Below are 19,868 nucleotides of genomic sequence, written 5' to 3'. Positions count from 1 at the left end.
ATCCAAACAATCCCTAAATCAATTGACGAGAACCCAAAAATATACCTAAAAGAACAGTAATAAAAGATTGGAGCACTCAGCAAGAAGTTTAAATTAAATTAAAGGAATCACAATGTCTGACGTGACAACTTAGATATGGTGAACACCGCTGGGCCCTACCAACCCTGCTTGGACTCCCAGATACTAATGGATTGATTGGACCTGGGGCTACAATCCGGACTGCATTATTAACAGGATGGTTCTCTGAGATCTGTTTATACAGAATCCAAAATTAGGAGAGAGACGGAAAATAAATAAATGAAGGAGAAAAAAAAAAAAACTACTATTTAAGGGACAGGTTGGCTGAACCCATGTGCATATAATCCGGCCCGTCCAAAAAAGAACAATAAAGTAACAGTTTGCAAAGTCCAAAGTCTCCATCAGTTGAGCCACATTATACAGAACGATTGAACAAAAAAAAAAAAAACCTGTTTTATGCATGCATTAGTTTCATAAACTGGCCTGCCCGATGGCTGGTGTGGCCTAATTTTTCTAGCAATTGAATCTAAACATGAGTCCCACCTGAGAGCTGGCTTGGATGTTTACCATGCATGCCAGGGTGTCACAAGCACACATGGGTTTTCGGCCAAACACATGTAGGATTATGTTAGTGCCTCTTTAATAAGTGCCAGCCATTATTAAATGTTCTCATTATCCCCATCGGACATGGGTTAGCTGAGAAGAAATATCCATATTTCTTGTTTTGTGTTGTGAGCTAGTATATACTCACATAGAAACAGCTTATAGTTTTCTATCACATTTTCATTAATACAGGACCAGACTTCTGTACAGTCACATTTATCACAATGTGAAGTTCCAACAAGCATAAATGACAAGGAAAAAGTGAACTAATTACTAGGAAAGTCTCAGAGAATTTCAGGTCAGGGTGCCTCTATGATTACCAAAGTTCCCAGAGAAGACTGAGTAGAAAGGCATGTCATATGGCGGAAAATGACCCTGCCGGTTAATCTACGTTGACTACCTGGCATATGCTTTAATTTCGAACACAAATAGGTTGAGCTCTCCATCTTCAACATATTCTGGTAAAAAAGCAAAGGTATAAAATTTCATATTCTGTTGCCAGTGGCCCAATGCAGATCATGTCATCTCATCAAGCCCGAAAGATAATTGTGTGCCCCCTCCATTGGCAGGGAAAAAGGAAGAAACCAGATACCTCTTGCTGTGGATGCTGGGAAAGTAAATGATCTCATCTCATCCATTAAAAGAGAAACCCAATGAGGAGGAGACACCTGCATGCCATGTGGAAAAGAGGACTGCAGCACGAGTGCAGCTTTCATCAAATTCACTGGGGGGGCCTCAGTTCCAGTTTGTAGGCCTGTAATTCCATGGGAGATATAAGAAGACCTTCCTGTGCAGCATTTCCAGTATGCTCAATGTACCCCAGCATTTCCATGTCATCATGTAAGAGATTCAAAGAAGTCTGTTTCACATTCAAAACCGCAATATCCTTGAAGATGTAGAACAGATTGACAGGCTCATCTGCTAAAGTCGAACATTGCCTGTCACTGCCCCTATGGCAGTAAGATGTATCCCACTGTCGCCTCTGTAAGATGACAACAAATCTAGAATCTCCGGGAGGAAGCTGAGAATATCTCAAAGGCTGTGGGACCTTGAAGCTTACAATATGCAAGTCGCATGGCAAGGAAGCTGCTAACGGAGAGAAGGACCTTGGTGGTAGCGACTGCACTGATATTTCCTCTGGTTTCTTGCCAATGAATACGTGCATGGGGTAATTCAAGTGGGCCCCAACACGGTGTGAGAGGATTGAGGGGTTGAGAGGCATTGTGGTAGAAGTGGAAGTTGAAGCAGAGACGTTGGATTCCTTCAAGATGTGGAAGATCACATTCATCGGGCGGTTGTCAACCACTCCTTGCCCAAGACCACGCTCATCATCACGGAGCAAACGCCTGTCCAGCATAATTTCCAGCCAACCACTTTTAAGGCTTGCAACACCTAGTGACTGCCGAGAATGGACTGAGAACCGGCGACCATCTGAACCCTGCAAAAAGGCAAGCGAGGGCATGGGGTAGTAATTTCCTTGCAGAGGGATTTTGTCGTATGTCTCCCTCCGGCTCATCTGAAAGCCATTTAAATCAGAATAGAAAACTCGTTTGCTGTTAACATCTGTCTTATATCTGGCTATCACCTCCTTGTCATTGAAGTCCCGGCCAAGGAGCTCAACATGGTATTCTTTCTCTATGACAAATTCTTGTATGCTCTTCCCATTATAGATACGAGTACTTTGTGAGATTGGGCCTCTCTGCCATTCTGTCTTTGGGTAAGAGTAAAATTCCTGCACCAATGGGCCCTCTGACATTGCCAGCCGCCCACCTCCTTTTACAATGGATTGAGCATCCCCTGTGGGTTTGAATAGGTAGGCCCCACTGCCAGAGCTAGAGTACATTGCTATTTCTTCTTCCGCAACAGTTTGAGAACCATCACTATGGCTTATCTTCTGCAGCAAACCAGTCTTGACATCAAACACAAGTGTACTTTGCCAATTTCGGATCTCTGCTGTATCCCCTTCCAGTTTTGAGCAGGCATAAGGAGTGGGGCAAGATGGTGGACTGGAATCAGTGAAAATTTTCAGTTTAGCAGGCATAGCCTTCTCGCATCCTACAAATCCGTTGGCAACATAATAGGTTTCCAAACCCATGGCAGGAACAGAAGCTTGCCAATAAAGACGATGCCTCCCAGTGAACATATGTTCATTGTCATGCTGCAACTCAGGGGAAAGCTGGCTTTTCACACAAGACCAATTCGAATGTAAAACACTCACATCTGGATTGCTAACAACAACCATCACAATTTCATCTCTTGTTTGCTCAAGTGGATTGAAGAAAACCACAGACTGCACACTTCCTTCAGGGACGGTAATCAGTCTGTGTATCGGTTGGACATCATACCTTGATCGTACCTGCTCTGGCTCAAACGGAGATGGTGGGGCAGGACTTTGATCGGATTTCCCACGATGAACTCCAAGCAGCACTTCAACAGCCTTAGACATGAAAATCTGCAGATCCTGTAAAGAAGTGTGCATTCGAGTTCCATAGTCCTCCACCACATGATTTTTAGCCGTACCTGTAACACCATCATGATGCTGAAAAAGTGCTAGATTCCTCCTTGCAGCTGTTAACTTGTGGGAGAAACTTACAGGAAGCTTCAAACATGGTGATTTCTGACAGTAGCCCAGCATTAACGCAAGCATCATTTCTGATGCACGCAGCATCTGTTCGAGCACGCGATCAACAGCTTTAAAGAACGGCCTAGAAACATAGTAGCCACTCCAGTAATCCTGTTGTCTATCAGCATAGGTGAAGAAATCACCTGAGAGAGAGGGAAAACCCTCAAGTTCCCCAGAGCCCACCTCACCGGGACGGGTAAAATTTATTCTTTCTGCTTCTTCGCGAAGGGTTTGGAAATAATCTTCGAGAGTGCCAAATTTGGCTTCCGCATTCAGACCAGGATTAGAATTTATATAATCAAATAACATTTGATAGTTTCTAAATTGAGCTTCTGCTTCCTCAGTGCTGACATAACGGAAATCATCCCCGAGAGGTACAAGAAGCGTGTTTGTTCTGTACAACGTCGATTTCTTTTTGTATTGATCTAACAATTTCAATGCTCTCTCCTGCACATTACCGGGATTTGTCTCCACTGGATCTTGCCTCCACGGGCAGGCTTCATAACCGAACCCATGCATTCGAGCAAAGTCAAACTGACAACAAATAGCAGGCTCGGGTCCACATGTGTGGGGGATATCATAAGAATAGAACGGCATCATGTGAACGAAAATATCAGTTGTTTCTTCCACATCCCAGCTCTGTCGCCATATATATTCCAAATTCTTATTCAAGGCTAGTTCCTTTTTCAGTTCGTAGTGAGTCCTCTGTATAAGCATATTCTGGAAACCCATGCGGCGGAGAAGATATGCCATGGTAGCTGAATAACCAAAAGGATCTATTGCCCAAGCATTTTTTGGAACAACTCCGATGGTGCTATTTAACCACATATTCCCCTCCATCATCTGATACATAAGGTGGATGGAAGTCAGCATTGAACTTTCAACGACCATTCAACTCTCTGATGTTGTTAAGGAAAAGCACCAACATAGTTTATTTTATACTATATGATCAGTAAATGGAAACAATCTCAAACTAAATCAGGCTAACACCCTCAGAATTCATAGCTTCTCCAGTATTTACATGAAAAAACCAAGAATTCATGCCGAGAAAAAGAATAAAGACGTGTCTCCAACATTAGTCTAAAACAATTGGACTCCTATACAGCATATGAAGTATTTACATTACCAGTGTAATTTTTTGCAATATCACAGCAGCAAATTTCCACTAGACGGAAACAATTCAGATTAGATCTCTTGATTATAGGAAACAGAAGTGTGACGAAATGTTGTATGGAGAAGTGGAAATGCAACATTCTGTAACAAGCATTTGATGAGATATCCAATCAAGTTGTTCATAATTTAGATGGCTAATATCCTACAACACAAATGGGTGAATTTTAACATGACCATAAACAGCATACTTTAAGCAGCATGCACGCGCACAAGAAAGCAGATAAAGTTCCAGTTGAATGATTGTGAAAGTATTTATAAGAGAATTTGTATATTGCCCTTATATTGTGGAGGGAATAGAAATGTTTCCTCATTTGAATTCAAAATGCTAGTATGCACATTTGCATCCATCATTCCATTCCATCTGTTTTCTTTTCAAGTTGTAACCAAGAAGAAGAAGCAAAAAAAAAAAAAAAAAAAAAAAAAAAAAAAAAAAGGCGATTTCTTTTGTACTAGTTCCAACACCTGCTGACCTCTTTCAAATTTAGAGCTACAAACAGTGATACTTCACTGACATTTTCTAACTTGTGGTGTCTCCTCCACTGTCCACGTGGATATGTTCAAGTTGACTTAGATCATTCAAAACATAGGACCCAGTATTGGAGCATGACCTCAAAATCCCACTGACCGAATGATTAAAAATTAGATTCCACACATTGAATTTGGAATATTCACCATTTTATTTTAAAACATCTATTAGCCGCCAAATGGGTGGTCAATATTGTATCATTAATGTGGATTTGGCTGTGATCCATTCACAATGAATGATACAACATGGATAATATGGATTGAAGTGGTCATATACCAAGTCTACGATTGATAAGACAACTTAGAAAATGGGGGTGAAGAATCCCCATTCTTAAACCGAATTTTATGGGCTAAAAAACCTTCTCCATCTGTTTCAGGGTTTGCTATCTATTCTCACAAATCACACCCACTCCCGTGCACCTATACACATAGTGCATGCCAACATGACATGTGCAGGACATTACCCGATACACGTAGTTGTGGGTGATTGCATGTATCTGTGGGGAATAGTCTTGCCTCAAAAGGGGCAGGGACACCTTGTGTCTTCAAATAATAATAATAATAATAATAATAATAAATAAATAAATAAAATAGTGCATGCCAACATGGCATGTGCGGGAAATCTGAATTTGTGCATGATGTTAGTTCCATGGGGTGGAAAACCTGGGACAAAATAGGGCCAGTCGACTCATTTCATGGGTTACAAGTCTAGCTTGATTACAGACTTATGGAAAGGATTTCCAAACAGATCCTTGTTTTCATATAGGTTGGCCTGTGCACCATATAAACCTCATCAATGTTGGCTAAACAAGGCATACCTTGTTTCAGGGATGAGAATAAGCTGTACCTAGCTTTGGGGTTCTGTTCCATAACTACCTACTCTAGGCATAATACATTGTTTTATACAAGGTTGGTCATTCCGCTCATCAAGGTTCTTTTCAGTCAAATCAATGGCTTGGATCATTGAACCATTGAGACCCACTGATATAAAAGGATAACAGCAGCATACACAACTCTCAGTACAAGCACTAGATAATACCTCTTGAAAATGGGTAATCATGATCCTATCGTGGAGTTATTTCGTTAAAATCACAACATAATCAGGCTCCATTACTTCTGAAGCAGTGAGTCTCCCTGGTATGTCAGATGCTCTCCTAATGCGATGAGCATATTACACAAAATATTCACTCCAAGCAATGTTTAATCCCTCCCGAAAATGGGTAATTGTATCCCCTTTTTGGAATTATTTGGTACAATGGATGTGATCAGACTGTCACTCACTAATTTAGTAGTGGGTCTCCCAGGTACTTCAGATGTTCGCCACTAGAGCAAACTATACAAACTCCTACTCCAAGAACTGTGCACGACCATCTTGAAACTGTGTAATCATGTGCTGCTTTGGTAGAGTTATCGTTACAACTGGCAAGGTGATCACTAATCAAGCTACCACTACTTCTGAAGTAGTGGATGATGAGGGCATCCACACTTCCGGACCGTCAGCACCTTAAAACGGGCGTATCTCGCAAACCGGAATGAGTTATCCGACGTGCCATATATGATTTTGGGGTAGGACGAGCTACTTTAGCCACCCAACCCCGCTACGCCGGGTTGCGCATGCCGAATTTGCGAGATACCATCAGATCGACGGTCGAATTCCTGCTTTATTTTCATTTTTACTATTTATAATAAGTTTTAGTTTGATTATAAGTCTTCATCTGTTGGCCTCTAGGAGTTGCATCCAACATGAAAAGTGCTTAGAATAATTAGGAGAATCGCATGGTCAAGACAAATAGGACACTTACTATTTTTGGCCAAAAACCGTGATGTCTAGTAGGAATCACAACCATCTATAAATAGTAAGTTTACTATTTATAGTAAGTCACGATTTCTAGGAGTTTTAGTTGTACTTTAATTCCGAAACTTCTTCCAAGGTTTAGTATCCCTATTTAAAGGGTTGTAAGCTCGTTTATTTCAATCATCAATCAATTTAAGAATTTTCTAGAATTTATTTCTATTTTCCTTATCTTCCCTCGTGGATTCGAGAAGTCTTTGTGAGGAGTCTAGAGAAGCTCCGTGGATTTGGAGTAGTTATCCCCTTGAGGAAGACAGTGATCAAACATCACGTTCATTCCTGCGTCAGTTTGGTATCAAAGCGAGGACTCCCCTTGGACAGATGGCAAATAACAAAGGTATGGACCAAAATCCTATGGACAGTGATCTAGGGATGCGTTATCTTTTGGAAAGAATGGAAGCTTTCCACCGGGAGAGTCAGTTGACTATGCAAGGGCTGCAAGCAACCCTCAACCGTATTGCGGATGCGCTAATTCCGCCCTGCACCCAAGGCGATGCTCAACTGCCCGTGGTCGTTGTACAACACAACACAGATTTCCGCGGAGCATCACCCAATGATGGTGAATGGCAGGCCACCATTTTGATTGTGAAGAAGATATTGTACATGCCAAAGGTAGAGATAGATTTACAGCAGCACAACATCTTTCAAACAAGGTGCACTATAAACCAAAAAGTTTGTAATGTGATCATCGATGTCAAGAACAGTGAGAATCTCGTGTCGAAAACAATGGTGGAAAAGCTGCAACTAAAAATAGAAAGGCACCCATCTCCGTATGATTGGATGAATCAAGGAGATCGACAAAACAGAGGTAACCGAACAATTCACCCTTTCATTTTCAATTGGTTGACATGGAAACATGTCATATGTTACTTGGTCGACCATGGCAATCGGATCGTGATGGGACCCACCGAGGACGAGACAATGTTTACGTTTTCGTCAAGGATGGTCGAAAAATAATCCTCGCCCCTATGGCACCAAAGAACCACCTTGAAGCTTCTAAAGTGGAGGAGAGTTCCCTCCTGACCATTCGGGATTTGATGGAAGAATCCAAGGAAATCGTCGAGGTATACGCCGTAGTGGTAAAGGGCGAGGAATCAAAGCCCTTAAACATTCTCCCAAGTTTAAGGTCGTTACTAAATGAATTCAAAGAAATCTGGAACGAAGAGTTACCCAATGGATTGCCTCCCATGCGGGATATCCACACCACATAGACCTCGTCCCTGAGGCTAGCCTGCTTAACCGCCTTCACTATCGGATGAGTCCGAAAGAGTGTGAGATACTTCAGGGGCAGGTGGAGGAATTAATACGTAAGGGTCTTTTGAGAGAGAGCATAAGCCCATGTGTTGCGCTTGTTAACGCCAAAAAAATATGGGAGCTGGCGTATGTGTCGACAATCGGGCAATTAACAAGATTACCATCAAATATCGGTTCCCAATACCGTGGTTAGACTACATGCTCAATGTGCCAGAAGGGGCCAAGGTGTTCTCTAAGCTAGATCTGAGGAGCAGGTACCATTATATTTGTATCTGACCCGATGATGAGTGAAAAACGGCATTCAAGACCAATGAATGGTTGTATAGGTGACTGGTCATGCCCTTCGATCTTTCGAATGCACCAAGCACGTTCATACGTTTGATGCATCAAGTGCTAAAATCGTTTATTGGCTGGTTTGTGGTAGTATATTTTTATGACATCCTGATATATAGCCAAGATGAGATGGAGCACATGGAACATCTCAGGTAGGTGCTGCAAGTCCTACAATTTAACAAGTTGTACCTCAACTTGAAGAAATGTAGTTTTTTAACAGACAGCCTGTTATTCCTAGGATTTATTGTAACGTTCACGGGCATCCGTGTGGACGATGAAAAGGTGCGAGCCATCAGGGAATGGCCAATCCCGACGAACATTCATGAAGTGAGGAGTTTCCACGGGTTGGCGACCTTCTATCATCGATTCATGTGGAAGTTTAGCTCAATAATCGCACCTATTATAGATTGCATGAAAAAGGGGCCGTTTCAGTGGACCAATGAGGGCTGACAAGAGCTTTACTTCTTTATAAAAAAAAAAAGAGCTTTGCTGAAATCAAGTATCGGTTGTCCACAACACCAGTCTTGGTTCTTCCTAGTTTCGACAAGCTGTTTGAGGTTGGGTGTGATGCCTCATATGTCGGAATTAGAGGAGTATTATTACAGGAGGGCAGGCCAGTAGCCTTTTACATTGAGAAGCTCAACGAAGCCCGAAAGAAGCGGTCGACATATGAGCTCGAGTTGTACGCAGTTGTTCAGGCGCTGCGACATTGGCGGCATTATCTGATTTAAAAAGGGTTTGTTCTGTATACTGACCATCAAGCATTAAAGTTTATTAATAGTCAGGCTAACGTGAATCGTGTGCATGCTATATGGGTTGTGTTTTTGCAGGAATTCACGTTCTTTTTGAAGCACAAGTCAGGACAGTGGAACAAGGTGGCTGATGCACTTAGTCCTCGTGCATCACTATTTGTTACAATAAGCAATGAGGTGGTCAGCTTCGACTATTTCAAGGAGCTGTATGCCGAGTACGAGGACTTCAAGGATGCATGGATGAAGTGTCAAAAAGGTCATCCCAATGACCTACATATGCAAGATGGTTTCCTCTTTAAAGGGAATCGATTGCGCATCCCCCAAAGTTCTTTGAGGGAGCAGATTATTCAGGAACTACATGGAGGTGGCCTTGGTGGACAAGTCGCGAGCCCTTGTGGAGAAGCGGTACTACTGGCCACAATTGGTACATAATGTGGGAAAAGCAGTGTAACGCTGTCGTGTTTGTCAGACCTCCAAGGGGTAGTCTCAAAATACGAGCCTCTACACCCCGTTACCTATGCCTGATAACCCTTGGGAGGATTTATCCATGGACTTCGTGCTTAGTCTCCCACAAACACAACACGGCATGGATTTAGTTTTTGTAGTAGTAGATCGTTTCTCAAATATGGTGCACTTTATCCCATGCAAAAAGACCCTTAACGCAACACACGTGGCAAATCTATTTTTCATAGAGGTCATGCGGCTACACGGGGTTCCGAAGACCATTACTTCTGACCGTGATATGAAGTTCATTAGCCACTTTTTGCAGACTTTATGGACTCGATTCGATACACAACTTCAGTTCAACAGCGCCTACCACCCACAAACTGATGGGCAGACTTAAGTTGTGAATCGCACGTTGGGAAACCTCCTTCGATGTATTCTAAGTGAAAAACTGAAGCAGTGAGATTTAGCGTTGTCTCAAGCGGAGTTTGCATTCAACAATATAGTGAACCGCTCGATAAGGAAGTCTCCGTTCCAGATTATTTATGGTCGAGTGTCTCGCTACACACATGACTTGGTCCCTCTGCTTAAGCTCCCAGGCATAAGCATTATAGCAGAACATATGGCAGATAGAATCATGGGCATTCATGTGGATGTGCAAACCAAGTTACATGCCTCGAACAAAAAGTACAAGGAGCAAGCCGATAAGCATCGACGAAAGAAGGTGTTTGAGGTGGGCGACCGCATCATGGTCCATCTACGGAATGAGAGATTTCCGACAAGGAGATACAACAAATTAAAGAATAAGAAGATTGGAACGGTGCCGATACTCCAAAAGATCAATGGCAACGCTTACACTGTTGATCTTCCAGATGACATGGCGATCTCACGTACTTCCAACGTCGCGGACCTGACCGAGTATCATGAACCAAAGCAAGACAAGAACTCGAGGATAAGTTCTTCTGAAGTGGAGGGGACTGATGTACAACAGGCCACGGACTATTTCATGGCCAAGATGGACCAGAAAAGGCCCGATCAGAGGCGGAAGTGATCCGAACCGTCAACACCTTAAAACGGGCGTATCTTGCAAACCGGAATGAGTTATCCGACATGTCATATATGATTTTGGGGTAGGACGAGCTACTTTAGCCACCTAACCCCGCTATGCCGGGTTGCACATGCCGAATTTGCGACATACTATCAGATTGATGGTCGAATTCCCATTTTATTTTCATTTTTACTATTTATAGTAAGTTTTAGTTTGATTATAACTCTTCGTCCGTTGGGCTTTAGGAGTTGCGTCAACATGAAAAGTGCTTAGAATAATTAGGAAAATAGCATGGTGAAGCCAAATAGGACACTTACTGATGCAGGGACATGTGATGACCTAATCCTATATGCATGTATAATCAAGTTAAAGAATTTTCAAATAAATACACGAATCAACTAACCGTTTCCAATCAAAGGGATTATGTAAATCTCAACACAAAGATGAGGCCATTCCGTCAAGATCATGCCCCTTAGCATAAAATCACGTAAACATTAAAAAGGAAGAACCTAAGGATATGAGGATATCCCAAATCTAGCATAAGTCTGTCCATGGTCAAGTTTGGATCTGATTCTACTGACTAACCATCCCTCTTTTCCGTTCAAACTAGAAGGGGGATATCCAGAGAAGAATGAAAGAGGTGGAGAATGAAGGGTTCAAGATGAAGAAAGTACAGGTCCTTTGTCTTCAAAAGAAAAGGAAGATGATTCTTACCTTTTCCTGCACCTCGAAGATCTAGAAAGAAGGAAACTTAAAATTGGGGTGGAATCCTCAACACCCAAGGGCCAATCCTGAAACCCAAATTGTTCAATGTGAAATATTGCATATTTCTCCCTATTTATACCTTAGTTTTATAAACATGATAGTGCTTAATCAATTTAATTATTCATGTTTTCATGTGCGAGGTGATTTCGAGAGCTTAGGTGAAATTGATGTCAAAAGAAAGATTTATGCTCAAAAGATTACTAAATGAAGATTTGGAGATTTGAAAGTCATTAATGAAGAATTCACATGCCAAAGATCCAAGAAAACCAAGTGAGGAATGAAGAGAATCAAAGATTTGAAGTGAAGAAAATGAATCCTGAAATTGTCCTGAAAACAAACATTCCTAAAAATGTCTTAAAAAAGCATATTCTAAAACTCCAAGTCCATTTTGGGAAACTGTACAGAGTGAAGTTTATTTTGGGAAACTGCGCAGAGTGCATAAATTTGAGGCGGTTTCTAGATTTTTCTAACTCGATGCGAAAGTTGAAGTTCGACAACTATAAAAAGAACTCCCTAGGATGCTCTAAAGCATCTTCTAGGGTTTAGAAATGTCTCGAGGAGCATAGCACAAGGGTGGAGCAACTGTCAAAGAGTTTTTCTTTTTTACTAGTTTATTTTTCATGTTTTATTTAAGAGATTTGGTTTATTGAATCAAGCAAGGTAGCATCTTGATAGCTACAAGCGGATCCTTGGCCCCCTAGTTCCCACCTTTAAATTCATAAGTTTTAATCAACATTACTCACCATTACTCTCAATTATTCAGATTTCAATTTAGATCTTTTTCTAGTTCTAGTTATTTTTAGAATACGTACAAGTTTAGTCCCTGTGGATTTGACCTCGGTCTTACTGAGTTATTACTACATCGCGACCCTACACTTGGAGTTGTGAACACTAATCTCTTGAATAAAGAGGAAGAAAAGATGCGAATTTATATTCATTCAATAATAATGAGAATAAGGTTTCTCACAACGTATATATAAGATATGGAAAAAGTAAAAGTGCGCAGGTACATAAACTGATTGAATGGAAGTTATAGATCCCTCTTTGGTAGAAGTAATTCTTTCTTGGGCTGAGTTTAATTGCAATTAGGGGAACGAGAGGGAATTACTGGATTACAAGGTATCCACTGCTTTGAATTCGTATTTGATCTCCTTGCATACCTCACAAGCAGCAACAAGTTCAGGGCTCCATTTCCATTGTCTAATGATGGATAAGACAGAGGTCTTGTAAACCTTTGGTATAGGTTCAAATCCTATTGGACGCAATTTATTTCCATCTATTTGTGTAAATTTGATAAGGACATCAGACCCTTCAAAGTTTATAAAAGACGAAGGCGGGCGACGAAAACATCTTTATGGCACAAATAAGGATGATTTTGAAGACCTTACACGTATCTTTGGATTAATTGAAGGTCCCACATAAGGACACACATGTAGGAAGAGTTAGAAGACCAATCTAATACTCAGGATTTTTATTTTTTTAGAAAGCTTTGTTTTGAGCTTTTTTTTTCTTTTGTTATAGGGGTAATTTAGTCATTTTCTTTTAAATCCGAATTTTATAAATAGGGTGTTTTCTACCCTAAACCTAATAATGTTTTTTTAATGAAAGCTTAGTACCTCCTTCTCCTTTCTCTCTGTGGTAAGTTCTTCTCTTCCCCTAATCTCCTCTTCTTCTAAATTCTATTTCTAGCCCTCCAACCTTCTTCTTCTCTTTATATGCCTAGTATTTTTTTGGTTGCTATTGACCTTGTAAATCTGATAATCGATCCCAACCCTCTTTCAGATTTTTCCAGTCGTCCCTATTCTAGAAATCCTTTGATTTCCTGGACTAGAGAAGCTGCATTGATTGTTGGATTGAAACCATGCAAGAATGGGAGGTCCCATCCCTCGTCGAATCCAATCCACGCATGATTTGAATATGGTACTGCAGGATTGTGATGATGGTCTGCAACCATTGCATGTTCCCTTTATTATTTTCTTTACTATGATGTGGAATGTGAATATTTCAATTGATTTGCTTAGTTTATTTCACTGGATAATTTTTGTGCTCACATATACATTCTAGTTTAGACCGTCCTGCATCAAGATTGCTATGCCAAGAAACATATTTTGAATGATTCGAATCAAAGACATTTATCAATGATTCCTCTTGTACTAAAGAGTGATCAATTTCTTTATGTTTGTTCCTAAAGTAGAAACAGTTTTATCTGTTCCGAAATAGTTTCCTTCAAAAGGGAATCTGAGTCAGCCGATGCATTCGCATGCCATATTCATGACTTGCATGGTGAGATTAGAAGAAGAATTAATGAAAGTAATGAGCAATATAAACTTTTTGCTAACTCTCATCACAGGTTCAAGGAATTTCAGGTTTGGAATTATGTTATGGTCCATGTTAGACCTAAGATTTTCCGATAAGGGGCCATAAAAAAAATTGTAAGCTTGTAGTGTTGAACTATACAAAACAATACAGAAAATGGGTCCATATGTGTATGTTGTGGATCTTCCACCCACCATTGGAATTAGTTCAACTTTTAATGTGGAAGATCTCATCTCTTATAAAGGTTCACATAACCCTAACATGGATCCAGACATTGAGGATCACCCATCCTCAGACCCTTGGACTTTGCCCAATCCTTCTTCAAAGCTTGTCCCTCCTATACCAAGAATACCTTCGAGAAAAAAAGAGATAGAAGATATACTAGATGAACAACTCGTTTCCATCTAGCACGGGGGTTTTTAGCAATACTTGATCAAGTGGAGGAACAAACCTATTTCAAACAGCATGTGGATCACAGAGACCAAGTTGCAGCGCATAGATCCGGACCTACAGTCCAGTAGTTTTATTTCACCAGAGGCGAATTCTTCTCAGCTGCGGGGAGATGATGGAGACATCCAGACACCTTTTCGAGTCCACCAGAGGTGGAGGAGGAGAGCTCTAGTGTCACTTTAGATGGACAACTACTTCTTGGAGCATGGACCGAAGACCCCACATGCATGAGTGCGTACATCTGGAAGACCCCACATTGGGAAGATGCATGTGGGTTGCATTATCAGAGTTTTTGACCTTTGGATCATCATCCTAAATCATTCGGACGTTGGATCATGATCATCAAGCCATTGATCCACTAGGGGCCTAGATTAGGATCATGATCGTGAACCCCATGGGCCATGGGACATTTATTATTATTATTATTATTACTATTTTGTTGGTTAATTAGTTTAGAATTTATTTTATGATTAAGAGTGTTTTGAACATTATGCAGGGCGTAGTCCGAATAGGACTTTAACTTAGGGGGGTGTTTTGTAAAATGTCCAATCTAGACATATAAAGGGGAGGACACCCACCTTTATGGAACTATTAAATAGAATGCAATTTTCTTCTCCATTTTGAGAGTTTGAGAAGTGATTTCTCTTTTAATTTCGTGTGTTCATCGAGATCGGTGGGAAGTCGAGGGAGGGAATCCCGTATATCGAATTATCTTCTTATTCATTCATTCTTCTTCAAAGGTATTTTCTTCCTAAACCCTCAAATCCCCTTTCTACTCCTTTAATCCCTTCCTAAGCCCTACATGCATGGATTTGGACCATTTCACATATATCTAACATATCATATAATAAACAAATGAGATGAAAAATCATTCAAGTAAACACTTTTATGAGTCCTATTGATGAGGACATCTAGACACCTTTTCGAGTCTACCAAAGGCAGAGGAGGAGAGCTCTAGTGTCACTTTGGATGGATGACTACTTCCTGGAGCATGAACCGAAAACCCCACACGCACGAGTGCGTGCATCTGGAAGACCCGCACATTGGGAAGATGCATGTGGATTGCATTATCGGAGTTTTGGTTGCATTATCGGAGTTCTGGACCATTGGATCATGATCCCTAGTCATTTAGACTTCTGGATCATGACCACCGGGCCATTGACCCGCTAGGGGCCTAGATTAGGATAATGACCGTGGACCCCATGGGCCACAGGACATTTGTTTTTTCTTTACTATTTTGTTGGTTAATTAGTTTAGAATTTACTTTATGATTAATATTGTTTTAAACATTATGCAAGGGAGTAGTCCAAATAGGACTTTAAGTTAGGGGGGTGTTTTATAAAATGTCCAATCTGGACATATAAAAGGGGAGGACGCCCACCCCTATGGAACTATTGAATAGAATGGAATTTGCTTCTGCCTTGTGAGAGTTTGAGAAGTTATTTCTCTTTAATCTCGTGTGTTCATCGAGATAGGTAGGAAGCCGAGGGAGGGAAATATCGAATTATCTTCTTCTTCAAAGGTATTTTCTTCCTAAACCCTCAAATCCCCTTTCTACTCCTTTAATCCCTTCCTAAACCCTAAAATAACTCCACAAAACCACTCCGTCCCTAAACCATTAGCCAATCCACATCCTAAACCTAACCCAACACGTGAATAGTGCAAGTGAACAGTACGGGTCCCTTCTTCCCCTTCTATCTTCTCTCTCTATAATTCTAGCCCCCTTCCCCTTCTTTCTTCTCTCTCTATAATCCTAGCCCCCTAAAACCCTTGTCCTATTTCACTTCTATAAACCCTAATTCCCAAATTTAAGAAACCCTAACCCTAATTCCTCAATCCAAACCCTAATCCCTTCATTCATTTAGCCAATTAACCATTGCTTTTGTGATTCCTTTATGTGATTTGTGATCAATACACGTAGAATTGAATTATTCCTATGCTAGATGGAAGTCCCAACTTCCATGGGTACCTAAATTTATGTTATTTTGTTTCTAGCATGTGGCTTGCATATATGGATGTATGTAACATGGTTTTCTCTTGATTTCCTTAATCAATGGAATGCTGAATTTTTATGGTTCACTTTACTTATGCTTAATTCGAAAACTAACCTCACCAATTCACATAGCATGTGCATCCGTCCTACATCACCTATTGTAGCCTTCCTCAAATTTGTTGAGTCAGTTGAAGGTGATCAGGTTGTCCTAAAGAAGGTACAAGCAGTGTTCGAAGTGTCGGTATCGCTACAAGTTTTGCTAGTCGGGGATACAAAAACTATATCGATATTGCCGATAATATCACTGATAACCAGAGATGCGGGGAAAACGGTAGAATTTTTCAGTGAAACTTGAAGAGATGCTAAAATACACATTTGCATATTTAGGATTAAAATTTTTGCAAAAAGAATGCCTACATGATAAGTTTCCATTTTATGGAGGCCTAAAGGCATGTGTTGTCACAAGAAATCAATCCAAATATCCCATCCATCTCATCTATCCATCCAACTTCCAACCTTCCATCCAAACATCCATCGATATTTCAGAATATCGACAACACAAGATATTTCCCAATAAATCATCGACAAATAGAAAGGAAACGAAAGTTGGTGGTCTCAATATCACCCATGTTGCGATAACAATAATATAATTGAACACTGCATACAGCCATGTGACCATAAAAGTTTATGAAATGAGAATTTTTTAATAAACAGGTTTTTGGTGATATCGATACATTGGCGATATTATCGAAATATCATTGATACATTGGCGATACAAGCGACACATGGAATTTACACGGTTGAAAATATTGGCAATACATTAGCGATATCGATACATTGGCAATACAAGAGATACCTCAAATTTACACAGCTGAAAATATTGGCGATACATTGACAATATTGATACATTGGCAATACTTAGCGAATCCTCTCCAGGCGGGCCACATTGAAGACCTCACATGCATGATCGTGCATTTTCAAAGACCCTACACTAGGAAGATGCATGTGGGTTGCTTATTGAGTTTGGACCGTTGGATCTTGAAGATGCTTTAATCGGATGGTTGGATCATTTTGATCTTAGATCATATTGATCATAGACTTCAGGATGTTTTAGATTTATTTCTTTTATTTAGTTGATTATTCATGTTGGATTTATTTTGATATTTTGTTGAGATTAGGGGGTTAGGAACAAATGTTATTTCATTGAGCATCCTTATCTGAGGATTTTCATCTGAAAGCATCTTTTCATAAAAAGTCCATCTTGAAACTATAAAAAGGCTTGGACGTCCGGTCCTATCCCATTATTGAACATTTAAAATAAATAAATAAATAAAACTCTCTCTCTCTCTCTCTCTCTCTCTCTCTCTCTCTCTCTCTCTCGCTTTGAGATAGAGATAGAAAATCTCTTATGAATGGAAATCAATGGTGTGATGCCAAGGTGTGAAGCATAATGTATTCCCTTTGTTTCTCTTTGAAAAGGTATTTCTCTCATCTTTCTCATCTTCCTTTCAAACCCTCTTTTCTTCTACTTTCCTTCTCAAAACCCTAAATCTCTTTACTCTTTCCTTCTAAACCTAAACCCATTGCCCCAAACCCATCTTTTCTTATTCCTCACTCCACCAAACCCAACCCAACTCAACACCATCAGCTCCTACATGTACAGACTACCTATCCGTACTAGTCAGGCTGTACAACTGTATGGACAGGGTCGTACAACTGTACGGTCAGCCCCTTCTCTCTGTTTTTCTTCCCTTTCTTCAAACCACCTTCCTATCCCTTAAACCCTAGTCCCTATTTCCTATAAAATCCTAAATTCCCAAATCCTTCCAAAGCCCTAATTCCTTCGAAATCCCTAACCTTACATACCCAAACCCTAACCCTAGATTATCATATCCTTAACCCTAAAGAGAACAAATCAGTCCATTTGAATTAGACCTAAGCCTATACTAAAGTGGAGGTTCTACCTTCCATTGATCCTTTGAAATTCATGTTTTATATGGTTTAGTTTATTGTGGGATTATGATTTATCTTGAAATATAAATTTTATTATTTATTTGATTTCTTAGATTTGTGGTAGGTTAGTATATTTTATGCTTTGAATTGCTCTTTAATCTATTTATAATTTCCTTGCATCATATTTAGTCTAGATCACACGTCGTGCATCAATAGGTCCTCCGATGTTGAGGGAAATCTTCAAATCAATGAAACAAATAAATCACATTTTAGGTCTAACCAGTTGGATTTAATTCAAATGAGCTAGGAGTGAGGTATCTTATGGAAAGGGTAACCCATTTTCTTCACATCTTATACTAGGAATTTAGTGTTGAAAGGAATTCAAAATTATTAGTGCTTCAGCAAAATAACATAAATTTCGGAACACTAGTAGCATTCATTAACATTTGGAGAGATCTGAGAGTGAACTTCTAGGTTAAGCATGTAGTATTGTACATAGGTAAAGAAACAAGTGAGATCTCAATAATGACCAAAGAATGATAAAATAAAAGTATACAAAAAGGTCAGATTATTCAATGACAGTTCTGTTAGGAGTGGAGATATTATGCAAGTATGCAAAGGAAACCATGAAACCAGACATGAAATAAAACATCAAGAACACTTTTCAACAGTACCTGCTCTATGATAGCAAAATAATGTGAGTTAGCCTGCAAAAAAAAAGGAAAATACACATAATCAGACAGGCTTCTTGAACATACTAACTCCAAAAGGATAAAATAGGAACACTATCTCCAACATGGTCAAGGGAAGTAAAACCTTGGTTAAATAAGCATTGTCATGAGTATCAAAACCCAGAGGCAACAGACATGAAACATATACCGCCTATCACGATACTCTTTTGAGGAAATATAACTGAATAACTCAAACAACTAGATATCAGCATCCATAGAATTAGCTCTTGTGGGATTTTGAGGTAGAATGAAGGGATATTCGTTTTGAGTTTAGAACAATGTAAAAGCTGTAATCACACATACCTAATATCCTTAGGAAACCAAAAGGAATGCCTAGAAAACATTCAACCATGGTCCAACTTTCAATCTATACATTTCCTCATGGTATTCCTGCACTCCCATCCACATATGAGTCATTGTTGTTTTCGTTTAGAGGAGAGAGAAGACCAAACACTTCCATTACATATGTTAGAGTTCATTCAATTGGTATCCAATATGTAAAAGAGCTTAAACGTTGGAAAATTTTAAGTATAGGACTTCCACAAACATGATCAACTAGGCATCAAGCAAGGCGGTCAAACCTTTCTGTTTATGACCAAGCTAGGGATTTAGCTGCAAGGCTAAACATTTATTTTCCTGACCTCCTAGAGAATCTAATGTTATGTCCTCCAATCTAGTGAAAGGTATTCATCAGAGGACCATGTGGGGGGAAGGGGGTTCATTGAAGCTAAGGCCAAGGAGTGTGCCTTCGGAGCGGTGCCTCTGGAGTTATATGTGGTCAATGCATACCAATGAAACTGAAAGGGAGATTTTATAGGATAGCTAACAGATCAGACATGCTTTAAGGGATGTTGTAGCTGAAAGGAAGATGTTGACATGGATGACAGGCAACACGAGGAAAGAATTAGAAACGAATGTCATTCAAGGGAGCTTAGGAGTAGCACCAATAGACTAATAAGGAGAAGTCAACATAGATGGTTTGGCCATGGGCAACAGAAACCAAGAACTGCACCGGTCAGGAGTGAGTTGCTTCAA

At 40.1% G+C, this 19,868-nt stretch overlaps 1 protein-coding gene across 1 annotated transcript in view; it reads right to left on the bottom strand.

Annotated features, from left to right (window-relative positions):
* Nucleotides 1-762: 762 nt before the first annotated feature.
* Nucleotides 763-19,868, bottom strand: part of LOC131258333 (alpha-mannosidase 2) — a 39,100-nt gene continuing 19,994 nt past the window's right edge. The window contains exons 3-4 of the mRNA XM_058259583.1: nt 18,777-18,809; nt 763-4,087 (exon numbers count right to left, since the gene is read on the bottom strand). Coding sequence (XP_058115566.1) covers nt 1,343-4,087; nt 18,777-18,809 — 2,778 coding nt within the window. The 3' untranslated portion in view covers nt 763-1,342. The remainder of the gene's footprint in view (nt 4,088-18,776; nt 18,810-19,868) is intronic.

The sequence above is a fragment of the Magnolia sinica genome, chromosome 10 (genome assembly GCF_029962835.1).
Source record: "Magnolia sinica isolate HGM2019 chromosome 10, MsV1, whole genome shotgun sequence".
NCBI classification, from domain to species: Eukaryota; Viridiplantae; Streptophyta; class Magnoliopsida; order Magnoliales; family Magnoliaceae; genus Magnolia; species Magnolia sinica.
The sequence above is the reverse complement of the archived record's forward strand: the minus strand, read 5'-3'. Positions and strand labels throughout refer to the sequence as shown.